Source organism: Ipomoea nil, unplaced genomic scaffold (genome assembly GCF_001879475.1).
Source record: "Ipomoea nil cultivar Tokyo-kokei standard unplaced genomic scaffold, Asagao_1.1 scaffold0188, whole genome shotgun sequence".
Lineage (NCBI taxonomy): Eukaryota > Viridiplantae > Streptophyta > Magnoliopsida > Solanales > Convolvulaceae > Ipomoea > Ipomoea nil.
This window is the reverse complement of record NW_017616616.1, coordinates 3,736,242-3,750,304: the sequence shown is the minus strand read 5'-3', so window position 1 is coordinate 3,750,304 and position 14,063 is coordinate 3,736,242. Positions and strand designations below refer to the sequence as shown.

Below are 14,063 nucleotides of genomic sequence, written 5' to 3'. Positions count from 1 at the left end.
TAACTACTTTGACATTGTAGCCTTTGGTTTGATTCATTCATTCAACTCTTGACTCTCTCATCATCGAACATGTCAAACCTTTTACATATTCCTTCTAGTTGAGAAAAGAGAAGAGGCCCGCACGGGCTTAGCTCAATGGTTCAGTTGGACAGTATTTGAAAGAAGAGACAAAGATTCAAACCTCAGCGGCCACAGTGTGGGAAGGGGGCCCTTAGGGTTGGGGAATCAACCTTTTGAAAGAAGAAAAGAGAACAGCCACGTGCATTAATCGGGAATGAGACGTCTTATTTAAGATTTTTTTTTCTGAGCTGAAAGGTGGGATTCGATTTTTGTCACGAACATTAGGAGTGTGTTTGAATTGGGCTCATTGTACACAGGTTAAATTGGTTTGATTTATCTCATCATAGACTTGGAGGACGGGTTCATAAATCCATAAGAGTCGAGATATATTTTGGTGAAGCGGAAAAATCTAGATTATGGAAATAAAATAAAATAAAAAATTAATGGGGGGGACTGCTTGAATCTGTTCTACCAAAGCCTTGTACGGTGGGAAAGAGTAGATGGAAGACTTTGACCTCTATCACTTTGAATTATGTGGAAATTCTTTAATAATTACAATAAGAGAATTTAAGAAAGAAAGAAAAAAAAAGAGTGGTGTTGAGAGAAAATCAATGTTTATAATATTGAGTACAATGATTTATGTTATTCTTTTGTTGTATTTGGTATTATTAAAATTAGTGTTAATGATAAGTGGTACAATGTTAATTACTTTGTGGTCTAAAGACACGAAATGACTCTTCTAAATGGGAAATCATGGATTCGATCCACTTAGATACTATTGGTCCTGTAAAACATCTCTAAAATAAATACATAAAATTTAGTTTTTTTTTTTTTTTTTTTTTGTATATAAGAAAAAAAAAAAGTTGTAATAGAGATATATATGCTCCTTTTTTTTGAAGAAAGATTATATATGCTCCTATTGTCTCATATATATCATCATGGTTGATTAGGCACACATAACAAACAATTTTCTCAATAAATTTTTCTTGGTACAACACTCGAGCTACACCACAAAGTCAATCATAAATAATCCATCTATCTAATTCGATTGAATTGACTCATATTGTGTGTCACACATTAAAATAATAATACTATCGGGGAGCTTTCCATTTTGTATTAATTAATTTTATACATGAAATAGTCTTGCTATAGTGGTATTGGTCTCTATCTGTTTCGATCAATCTACAACATAGCAGTGTATGCAGGCAACCTTAATTTTCTTGTTAAATTGACATGTTTGAGGAAAATATTAATTGTGGTTTATTAATTGTGGTTTATGAGAAGCACACGCAAAGCACTGCTTTTGTTTCATTACTAAAATGGTACAAATAATTATAGATGCGCTTTGTGTTTTGGGCAACACATGACATGTGAAATGAGTCAAAGTGCTTCTCTATATATTCAAGATTTTGGTTATTTAGGGCAACCTTATATTCGGCATCAGCCGGGTTGACCGAGTTCAGTCCTTGTTCGATTCGAGACGTGAGATTATGGCTTATCATAGATGAATGTAGTTAAACGGTTAATGACCACTTACTTATCACCGATTTTAAGTAGGATATGATAACCAATAACCAAAGAACTATGTGGTTTAGCGTGTTTGACTTACAACAGTCACAAGATCGGTGACCCTTTGAGAAGTAAGCATAATGCAGCGACGCAACGCTGAGATCCATCACCTTAGTCAGGTTTGTTTAAATCGTTTTTGGCATTTTCAATTTGAGTTGGTCAGCTATAACTAAGTTAAACTGGTTTACTTTATTATAATTATTTGTTGGTTAGAATCACAATGTAAGATTCACTCACAATGAGCCGTTAGATAGCGACTGCGAACTTTATCGTAAATCAAAGAATTTTGTTGTTTTTATTTTCATAAGCGATAATCTAGACCGTTTATGTTTTAATATGTTCAAAATGTTTACCTTTTTTACTTGTTAAATAGGTTGTGATTATATTGTAAGTCAGTTGCCAGGACTATGTGGTCCAATGGTACCCGGGTTGGACTTCCATTAGGAAGGTTGTGAGTTCAAGTCTCAGTGGAGGCGTTATTAGCTCTTTGTGTTTCAGTAGGTTGAGAAAGTATATGAACAGATACTACAATGTAATAGAGCTAGTAGCATTCAAAAAAAAAAAAAAATATATTGTAAGTCAGTTTTGATTGACTGACTTTTTATTTGCTCATAATTTGTACGGTAGTAAAAATTAAGCTAATTATTGAAATGTCCAGAATAGCTTACACTTTTAACATATTTTGGACTCATTCATTATAAGATCAATTAAGATTTAGCTCCGCTCAAGTCGGATTTTTAAAGCTTGATTTCACTTTTAATATAATATCTAGTCTAAGATTTAGGTCACACATATAATAATATCTTTTGATGTTATAATTGTATTATTTTTTTATGATAAAGTTCTGGGTTGTCCATTCATTGCAAAATATATATTTAAAAAAAAATTTAAACCATAATTTGACAGATCAAAATTGTCTATATATGAAGTATAGTGTAGAGTAGAAGTTGAAAGAGTAGGACAGAGTTGGGGATGGATCTGAATAAGTGATGTATAGAAATGGGTCGAACTGAAAGCAGCAATAAGAGCTGTCCTTCAATAATTGGGCCTACCATCAACAAATCATGTGTGAGGGCCCTCCTTCTACTACCCAATCTTCATTTTTCTTTTACAATTATTTTCATTTTTTATCCCACAATTATTGCATCATTTTCATATTTAATCTTCAAATAACAAACAACGAGATTAGCTAGTGTAGGGGTTGTTCCGGGATTATAAAGGTAACTGGAATATGGGGTTCGTGATTAATATTAGTGTGACTGATAGTTTCTCTGTCGAGTTGTGAGGTATAAGGAATGGTTTACGGATTGGTAAAGAAAAGGGATTTTGAAGCGGTGGGTAAGGTTATGAACGAAAGTTATAACTGCAGTGACTTTATCATTACTCTCTTCTCGGATTGTAAGTATCTTGTCTCAGTCTTTGAAGAGGTTATCTTCACGCACGTCCTGATGGAAAGTAATAGAGTGTGCACACTTTCTTGCAAATTTTGGCTAAGCAAGGGATTGAGGTACGACGGTTCTTGATTCTCCTTATCGCTAATGCCTGCAGTGGCAAAATTAGAAGAGTTAGATAATGTCTGTCCTTGGCGGGGCCTTTTTCACCCAACCCAAAAAAAAAAAAAAAAAAAAAAAAAAATCTTCAAATATTTATCATCTATAATCATGCTATCTAGTTAGAAATAAATCAGATTGGTTGATTGAAATCAAACTTAAAATTTTATAATTATCAAACTAATTATATGATCAATTTGAGTAAGGGTTACCTATGATTATTACACTATTAAGTGTAACAAATCTAATACTTATGAGTTGAATGAGAAAGTGCTTTAATAATAATAAAATAAAAAATGAAAATAATTCTTTTATTATTTTTTCATTTTTATTTCGGATTATCTATGAATTGAGTGGTTTGATTTTTTTTTTTCAATGGTATTTTGGCTTTCTTTTTTATCAATGATATTTACCAGCTCAACTAAACTTTATGTCAAATTATTTATTCTAACATCATCTATCACTTTTTATCTTTAATGTTTGATTACTTGTTAATAATATTTATTTGGGTCAAAACATCGACATACAATTCAATATGAAGTCAAATCAACTACTTAAAGACATTAACATAGTTAACCTTTTTTTAATGGAGGTCCAATTATTATTTTACACCAAAGAATTATAGGTCACATATTTTGTCTTGTATGTACAAAATTATGCGATGGGAACCCACATCTAATAAGACATATGTGAATTTTCTAAAAGTTCACACTACCTAGCAAGACAAAAGTTAAACATTAAAATATCGATTACACACTAAATTATGATAAGAATGCATAATAAATATGAAATAACATGAATCACTGAGTTACCCTAATTTACATCGTTCCATATGCTCTATCGAGTCAGAGTGTGGGGACCATTAGAATTGGGGATTCAACTTTTTAGGAAGAATGAAATAACATGAATCTGTCGGTAAATGTAATATTCTCTAAATTCATTGTTTTTATCATGGCCAAAAATGAATAAATGAACAAGGACAAAGTCTTAGTTGGTGCTCTTGATGTTAGGACCATGTAAGGTTCATGCCAAATATTGAGAGTGACTCTCTTTGAAATAATAGTTCATTTATTAGATTATTCAAATCAACATTTTAAAGAGTTTATTTTTGTGTTCAAATTGTGTGAAATCCACTCAAATTCAACTACTATAAACAAATATATTAGAAACAACTTTTGTATTAATAACTACTCAATATTAAAATCGCTAAAATTTTAAAAGCACTATTTAACACCGTGTCAATTTAAAATAGATATATATCATCATATATGATATTGGGTATACTTTTCTCTACAGTACATATTGCAACATAATCATAAAAGCAAACATAATTATACCGATACAAATCAATAAGCTAAGCTGTTAATATATTTAAAAAATAAAATAAAAATAAAAATTATAAGGTGTTGATTGGCATCGCGTCAACTTACACCGATACAACCATATATGTTGACGAAGACATTTATCCCACAATACCCAATGTAACATAATCTTAAATATGTACATGATTATATTCAATTCAAATCGGCACGTAAACTTCACAAGGAAAACCCATGGCGAAGCGTTCGATCGAGAGGGTATTGTGAAGAATGACGAGTCATGTTTCATCCATTCAATCAATTATTATAGGACTAAACCGCACTATAAAGACCATGTGTAAAGAGCTAGATCGAGATTTTAGAGGAATTGTTGAGAATCATGTTCTATTCACTCGACCACTCACTTTTAAATGAAAAGGAAAATCTGCCACCACTATTTAATAGTGTACACTAGGTAAACAGTTTAGTAAACTTTACTCTTATATAATAACCCGTAAATTACACTACAAGAATAATGCTTCATCCATTCAAACGCTCATTTTTCGGGGCATAACAACTTTATTTTGTTACATATGAGTGAGAGATATAAAAATCAAAATGATATCCTAATTCGAAATGATTTGATTGTGGAAGAGAGTAATAATTTGGGGAAGGCGAACCAAAAATGAACTTTAGACGGGCCATTACCCATCCCAAAAGGCAGAAAGGAAAAGAAGAAAAAGGCATCCAGAGATCTGGACACAGTCTGGCGTCTCATCTTTCTCCCATTTTCTGAAAAGGTTAAAACGCAAAAAGGCCACACACATCACAAAATTTTCAGAGTCTTCACGGAAGACTTTTTTTTTATACAGATATATATATATATATTTTATATTTTTGTTGTATAAAGATTTTAGAAAGAGAACAGTGTGAAGAGAGTCAACCAAACCTTTTCTCTGAGCTATTTTGGTGGCATGTATATGTAAGGCTTCGATGAGTCCACACATTGCGTATTATCTTCACACCCATTTTCCCCTCTCTTTCTCTCTCTCTCTCTCTCTCCTTTGTCTTTGTGGGTTTCTCCAAAACAAAATCCGCTTTTTAAAGTCAAGCATGCAGTGATAGATGCATAACGAAACTAGGGTATTGTTCACCAGTTCTTTGCTTCTGCTTGCAGAGGGAGGGGTTTAGAGAGAGAGAGAGGGGAGAGAAGAAAAATTTGAGAGGAAGCTGAGACATTTGGATTAGTCCTTGTGTCTCCTCTACCTCTCTATATTTTTCTGGGCATCATTTCTGTTTTAGATTGGGTTGTTTTTGGGTTTTGTTTGGGAGTAAATGTTTGTTGAGGAAAGATTGAGTCTTTGAGCGGAAATTGTTTGTTTACACACTCGAAAGTGGAAGGAAAACAGGTTATTTTTGATGAATTTTGGAGGGTTTCTGGATAATAGCTTTGCTGGTGGTTTTGGCGGCGGCGGCGGCGGCGGTGCAATGCCCAGTGGTCCGGTAGCTCATCCTTGCCTTGTTCCTCAGTCTCTTGCTAAGTCCATGTTCAACTCTCCAGGACTCTCTCTAGCTCTCGTACACCTTCTCTCTCTCTCTTCCTCTCTCTAAGAAAAAGAGCAATGAAAAAGAACAACTTTTTGATGTTTTTTTTTCTTCTTGTTTATACTGATTATTGATTCATGGTGTTTTGGGTTTGGGCAGCAAACGGGTATGGAGGGCCAAGGAGAGGTGGCGAGGATAGGTGAGAGCTATGAAGCTAATAACAATGGCGGCCATAACGGCAGTGGGAGAAGAAGCCGGGAAGAAGAGCCTGAGAGCAGATCTGGAAGTGACAACTTGGAGGGCGTTTCTGGGGATGATCAAGATGCTGCCGACGATAAGCCTCCCAGGAAGAAAAGATACCACCGACACACCCCTCAGCAAATCCAAGAACTCGAGGCGTAATCATTACTTCTTTTCTCTTCAAACAAAATTAAAACCAACCAAAAAAAGAAACTTTTTTTTTCCTTCATTTTAATCTTTGCATTTCACCCAAGATTTTATATATAGTCTGATAAGAGCTGTTTGTTTGCGATTATATAGTTTGTTTAAGGAGTGTCCCCATCCGGATGAGAAACAAAGGTTGGAGCTAAGCAAAAGGCTTTGCTTGGACATTAGGCAGGTTAAGTTTTGGTTCCAGAATCGCAGAACACAGATGAAGGTAATAATAATAATAATACTAAATAAAGGTGGAAGCTTTTTTGGTTTTTTTTTTTTTTTTTAGTTGTTTTCTTGAAGTGTAATTTGGTTTGGTTGGGTGATTAAACTAGACACAACTGGAACGCCATGAGAATTCGATATTGAGGCAAGAAAACGACAAGCTTAGAGCCGAGAACATGGCGATTAGGGAGGCTTTAAGGAACCCAATTTGCAACAACTGTGGAGCTCCTGCAATGATTGGGGAGATCTCTCTGGAAGAGCAGCATCTCCGAATCGAGAATGTGAGGCTCAAGGACGAGCTAGACCGGGTTTGTGCTTTGGCTGGGAAGTTCCTAGGCCGGCCCGTGTCATCTTTAACCACTTCCATGGCTCCTCCATTGCCCAATTCGAGCTTGGAGCTTGGAGTCGGGAGCAACGGTTTTGGGGAGCTGAGCGTGGTTCCTACAACCACCACGATGCCCTTAGCTCCACCCGATTTCAGTGTTGGGATTTCGAGCTCACTGCCTGTGGTGCAACCGACTAGGCATGTGAATGGGATCGAGAAATCGTTGGAGAGATCGATGTACTTGGAGCTCGCTTTGGCTGCCATGGATGAATTGGTTAAGATGGCTCAGGCTGATGAGCCTCTCTGGGTGAGAAGCATGGAAGAGGGTAGGGAAGTTCTCAATCAAGAACAGTATGTCAAGACTTTTACCCCTTGCATTGGTTTGAGGCCCAATGGTTTTGTCTCTGAGGCTTCTAGGGAAACAGGCATGGTGATTATCAACAGTATGGCTCTTGTGGAGACACTAATGGATTCTGTGAGTAAAAAAGAACCAATTTTTAGCCTTTTCTATAAGTACTGCCACTTTAAAGATGTGATTTTTGGGCCTGTTTATACTGTTTCTGTGCCTCTGATCTTGAAATCAGACTTTTCACACTGTTCAATGATCTTTCCTGTGATTACTTGCTGCTACACTGCTTTTTTTTACAGTTTTACTGCATTGGCTTTTCCATTCTCTGGTGATTTACTGTGGTTGCCAAAATCTTGTTTTTGCAGAACAAGTGGGCTGAAATGTTTCCTTGTCTTATCGCTCGAACATCGACTACAGATGTGATAGCAAGTGGCATGGGAGGAACCAGGAATGGTGCACTTCAGCTGGTAATGCAAAAAAAAAAAAAAAAAAAAAATGTGCCCTCACTCGATAGGATTTGAGCATTCTTCATTTCCCAAAAAAAAAATCAAGACTTTAACGTAATAGTTATTGTTGCAGATGTACGCAGAACTCCAAGTTTTATCCCCGTTAGTTCCAGTTCGCGAGGTGAATTTCCTCCGCTTCTGTAAGCAGCACGCAGAAGGAGTTTGGGCTGTCGTTGATGTGTCGATCGACACCATCCGTGAGACATCCGGTGCGCCCGTGTTTCCCAACAGCCGTAGGCTCCCTTCCGGCTGCGTAGTACAAGATATGCCCAATGGGTACTCCAAAGTAAATTTCCTTAAACTTCACAAAATTTTTGATATGGTGCATTTAAGGTAACAAGTAGTAGCCGAAAACGTCTGATCTTTTAGAATCAAACAAGATTACAAGTATAGTTAGGGCCTGTTTAGGACACCTTATGGTCTGGTCTGACAAAAAAAACAATATTACAAGTATAGTCGGGGCCTGCTTAGGACACCTCATGGTCTGGTCTGACCAAAAAAACAAGATTACAAGTATAGTTAGGGTCTGCTCAGGACACCTCGTGGTCTGGTCTGACCAAAAAAACAAGATTACAAGTATAGTCAGGGCCTCCTTAGGACACCTCATGGTTTGGTCTGACCAAAAAATCAAGATTACAAGTATAGTTAGGGCCTGTTCAGGACACCTCGTGGTCTGGTCTGACCAAAAAAACAAGATTACAAGTGGATGGGGAGGGTGGGTGGGTGGGGGGGGGGGGGGGTTATGCATGCAACTGAGAATTGTTTGGCTAGCAATCGCACACAAAATCACTGCATTGTTTGCGGGCATGGTTTGAATCTTCTTGAACATTTTTTAATGGCTAGTTCTGGGGCAAAAGAAATATAATAACCTTCTAATTCAGCTAGTGAACCTGCTAGGAATCACCTTGGCTGTAACCACTAATTAAATATGATCAACCGTACATGGGGAAACCAAGGTTTTTGCATTAACAAATGAATGGAAGGGTCTATTTCTCCTCGTTATTGTGCCCTGAGACACATTAATTTCATATGATTTAGAAAGAAAATTGTGCTTTGGAACCCTAAATCTTGGTAGTAGAATAAACAATGCCTTTGCTGTTTCTATTCCAATCTCTGATGCCGTCTCGATTACCCACCCCTTAGGCTATATATTATATTCACCTTAACTTTGTATTATCTGGTTTAGTCACCTTGATGTGCTTATTTTATACTCAAATCAATACCTTGGAGTCAACCCCCAATGACTGACTAATATTTGTTGTTGCCAAACAGTCCTCCTCGTGCCTTCAAATCTTGCAAAATTTCGTGTAGATTTTCATTATTTTTATATGCTTTGCTTGGACCTACCCCCTCCCTAAGCAACACCTATTTCCAGGATCCTCGCTTTTTTGGCCATACAACTCCTAAGAATAATCTTAGTTTAGTTCGGTTGCTTTGAATTATGAATGGCAATGGAATTTCTTGCCTTCTTTTGGGTTTTGTGTGGAGTTTTATGTGATTATGACTGGATTGTTAACCTCGATTTGGACTTGATTCTTGAAAACATTCTTGACACTCAATGGACCGACCACATAACTAATTACGAACATTAATGTATTGCAGGTTACATGGGTAGAACACGCAGAATACGAGGAGAGTGTAGTTCACCAGCTCTACCGACAGATGATAAGTGCGGGGATGGGGTTTGGCGCACAGCGGTGGGTTGCGACTCTCCAAAGACAATGCGAGTGTCTCGCCATCCTCATGTCCTCCACCTTACCAACAAGAGACCACACGGGTATATACACAAAAAGATTGAGTTTTTACTTCAATTCTTGATTTTTGCTTCTCGAGTTCTTTTTTCGGGCTTATGAACCCGATGATAATGTTGCAGCTATAACACCCGGTGGGAGGAGGAGCATGTTGAAGCTGGCGCAGCGGATGACTAACAACTTCTGTGCGGGCGTGTGCGCCTCGACGGTGCACAAATGGAACAAGCTGTGCGCTGGGAACGTGGATGATGATGTTCGTGTTATGACTAGGAAGAGCGTGGATGACCCCGGTGAGCCGCCCGGTATTGTGCTGAGCGCCGCCACCTCCGTCTGGCTGCCGATATCCCCGGGAAGGCTGTTCGATTTCCTCCGGGATGAACGGTTGAGGAGTGAGTGGGACATTCTCTCCAATGGCGGACCAATGCAGGAAATGGCACATATTGCCAAAGGCCAAGACCATGGCAACTGCGTCTCCCTCCTCCGGGCCAGTGTAATCCCTCTAATCCACTCTCCTTTTGTTTGTTTAGTTAAACCTGGATTAAAAACTAATCCTGGACAACTCCAGTTAAGTTGGTCAAACTGTTATTTAACCACAAGTTCCAAATTCCTCGGGGGAGTTTTAGGGACCATTCCAACTAAACTGGTCAAACTGTTGATTGGTAATAAAAAGTTTCAAGTTTTACTCTCAATAGGAGCGATCTATTAGTCTTCTTAATTTGTGACGGGGATAATAACAGCGAGTTTCGTTGTTATCCCAGAAAAAGGGACCATTCCAACTAAACTGGTCAAACTGTTAATATGGTAATCAAAAGTTTCAAGTTTTACTCTTGGAACTATCTATTAGCCTTCTTGATTTGAGTCGGGATAATAACGGTTTCTGTTATTATCCCAGAAAAACCTATCCTGGGATAGTGATATTTTATGGTGTGTTTGGCAGGCAATAAACGCGAACCAGAGCAGCATGCTGATCCTCCAGGAGACATGCATAGACGCGGCGGGGTCGCTGGTGGTTTACGCCCCGGTGGATATTCCGGCAATGCACGTGGTGATGAACGGTGGAGATTCCGCGTACGTTGCGCTGCTGCCTTCTGGGTTCGCGATCGTACCTGACGGTCCAGGCTGTCGTGGTGGGCCCAACGCGGAGAACGGCGGGGTCCCGGAGCACAGAGGCGGCGGCGGAGGGTCGCTTTTGACGGTGGCGTTTCAGATCTTGGTGAACAGCCTCCCCACGGCCAAGCTGACGGTGGAATCGGTGGAGACGGTCAACAACCTTATATCCTGCACCGTTCAAAAGATCAAGGCCGCCCTTCACTGCGAGAGTTGACCGGACCACGTGATCTTCACGTGGAACCAATGTTTTTTTTTTCTTTTTCCTTTTTCTTTTTTCTCATCAGTTTTATTATCTGACTAGGTTGATGTCGTGTGGTACTATGTATAATTCTGTTGTAGAGAAACGCGAGTCAAGAACGAACCGCGAAAACAAACCCTTTGCGCCGTCGCATGGGGTGTCGCCGGCCACCCTGCAAGGCGGTGGTTCGGGGGATAAACGCAATCCGAGGGGTGGTGGTTCGGGTATTGACTCGGACATATTGGTGTGGCTGAATTTGAGTTCATAATTATATTATTAATTAGGTGTGAATGAATGGTTTTCTTTCATTTTCATTTTCCTTATTAACTTGCTTGTGATGTATTTGAAGTTATGTAATGATTTTTGTTATCATATATATTATGGAGTAGTCATTTAATAATTTCATATTTTGTTCTTAGCATTTAAGGAAATAATATATTAGTATGTGAGTAATTTTTAATCTATAATCTATAATTAAAACATTATAGTATTTTCTTAGTAGTAATTTAGGTCTCGGCCTGACAAAGCATATGTAAGGATATAAATCATGGTAATTTAACTGAATACAAAGATTAGACATTTGCTTATTGTGCATAAGGAGTCCACTCACTTTGAGAGGTTGTTTTCACACTGCGACGGGTGAGATTAGATCACGGGTCATTATTTTTAAATTTTACCTCTATGACTAATTGAGTGGTCTATGTGTGCCCTAATCTTATAACTACCCACAACTTTACTATACTTGGTTTATAAGTTTACACCTTTGAAGGGTACAATGATTTTCTATATTTGGTTTACAAGTTTAGACCTTTGGAGGGTACAATGATTTTTATCCATATTGTTATTGCTATGTAACTTTCAAATCAGAAAAAATATACAAACAAATTAAAAGAATTTTCTATTTTTCATATCTCTCGTTCATTTGTTATTTCATTAATGAGATTAGGATAAAATTATCAGCATAGACAACTCTTGATTGATAGATTGTCCCAATAACTGCAATCTTAATAAGCCATTAAGTGACCAGAATTTACCGGTTAGACAGGGGTGTGGGTCTTTTGGACGAGGGATTTAGATTTGTGGAGGAAGGTGAGATTAGGGTAAAATTGTCCGTGTGGACAACTCTTGAGTGATAGATTGTCCTAATAACTGTAATCTTAATGAGCTGTTAAGTGACTATAATTTTTCTATTAAGCAGAGGTGTGGGGCTTTGGAGCGAGGGATTTAGGTTTGTGGAGGAGGGTGAGATAAAGATTAGGGTAAAATTGAAAAATATTATTGTGTTACTCGATATGAGTAGAGTCCGTGCAGATGTGGGTGGGGGATAATGATAATGTGAGGGAGGGAGGGAGGGAGGGAGGGGCAAAAGAAAGATGAGAAATGTGAAGTGAAAAGTAGGTGGGTGAGGGTATGGGAGGGTGGGGCAGTTGAGAATGGAAGAAAGCTAAGGCCTAAGAGGGGGCATTAAATGAGGGGAGCAGAAGCTGTTGGCATAAAACGTCGCCATGCATTTAATGCAAAAGCAGGGTGTTAACGTCCCAACAGCGTTACTTTCTGTATGTGATGATGCCATATTGCCATTCTTCTCTTCTTCTTCATTATCATCATCGCCTAGCCTTCGCTTTTGTACGTGACGGCGATGCCATGAGGAAACCTTAACGCCGGTGTCCGCGACAAACATATTTATGCCCAAATCCCCCCACCCATACCCAAAACTTGTGATCACAAAACACGCTCTACTGTCTCGTCTCTAGTTGTATTGGTTGCCACTAAGATTTTTAAGATTTTCATGATGCCCTTTAGGTTCAGGGACCCACACACTCCTCGGCTCGACGGAGCATAAGATGTACAGTGACTCAGCAGATAGAGGTAAATGTTGTGAGGATAAGAAACCTATCCATTTTAGACATAATAACACTATCACTACCGAAGTTCGAACTTTGATTTTTTCTTCAAAATATTGTGTACTGAACCATTGGGCTAAATTCTTGGAAAAAAATTCAGTATTCTTCTCCCAAAAGGGTCGAATTCCTAACTCTAGAACCCAACATAACATTTGAGAGGAGAGATGATATAAATGGCCAAATGTCAACAGTGATCTGTCCACTTTGAGCATAATTTGACATAACATTTGAGAGGAGAGATAATGTAAATGGCCAAATGTTAACAGCTGATATGTCCACTTTGAGCATAATTCTTCTAGTGCGGCTACGGTTGGACCATTGGTCTCTTCTTCCTACGCTTTTCTACTATTCCTCTATGAAGTCTTTTAAGATTAATTGTAATTTTTTTTATTTAATATCTTAACTAGCTATGTAAAAATAAATATTACATCCTCTAAAATTTGAAGCCCTGCATTGTTGGGCAGCTTACACAGCCGAAAATCCAGCCTTATCCTGTGTGGATTAAAAAATTCAATACTCAATAGTGAATAGTGTGTAATGTCAATTTGAGATGGGCACCAGCGATATTAGAAGATTTTTAAGATTGTCGTGTAGATAATATGGAATATTTAAAATTTTAATAGGACGAGTTTGAGAAGGATATTTAGGTAGAAGTGAAAATAGATTCCTCAAATAAGACCCTTCAAGATAGATTTGGGTAGTAATGAAAATTCAGCACTCAATAATGCCATGTAGACTTGTAGTGTGTGTAATGTCAAACAATGTTTAGATGGTTACATAGGTAGTTTTTGTGTACAAACTTTAGTTCTAATGTGCAATTTGTGTGTTATAAAGAGTAATGTTTATTTGTTCTTGAAAAAAGAGAGTCACGTTTACCTCGTACATAATCTAAGATAGTGACTAATTTTTTCATTTTTGAATAATAATAATAATAATAATAATGCACACTAAGTATTTTATTTATGCATATCATTTTTATGATGTGTTTGTATTAATTTTTTCTTCTTTTGTCAACAATCTTTTGATTAAGCTCATTGCACAAGATTTTCTAATGTAATTTGCTTCTATATTGTAGCTTGCCAGGTAATATAAAGAAGTTTATCATGTGCACATTCTCAAATAGTAATGTCAATTTTTTCCCTATACTCAACAAATATAATATCTTAGCTTCAAATATATAATGTCAAGTAATATTATAACA

At 37.5% G+C, this 14,063-nt stretch overlaps 1 protein-coding gene across 1 annotated transcript; it reads left to right on the top strand.

Moving 5' to 3' along the window:
• Positions 1-5,258: 5,258 nt before the first annotated feature.
• On the top strand, positions 5,259-11,365 carry LOC109183942 (homeobox-leucine zipper protein ANTHOCYANINLESS 2-like). The gene is made up of 9 exons (XM_019333970.1): positions 5,259-6,055; positions 6,182-6,420; positions 6,563-6,680; positions 6,790-7,479; positions 7,719-7,820; positions 7,933-8,145; positions 9,462-9,636; positions 9,733-10,100; positions 10,548-11,365. The coding sequence occupies exons 1-9, from the start codon at positions 5,897-5,899 to the stop codon at positions 10,932-10,934; spliced, it is 2,451 nt and encodes an 816-aa protein (XP_019189515.1). The 5' UTR covers positions 5,259-5,896; the 3' UTR covers positions 10,935-11,365.
• The last annotated feature ends 2,698 nt before the right edge of the window (positions 11,366-14,063 follow it).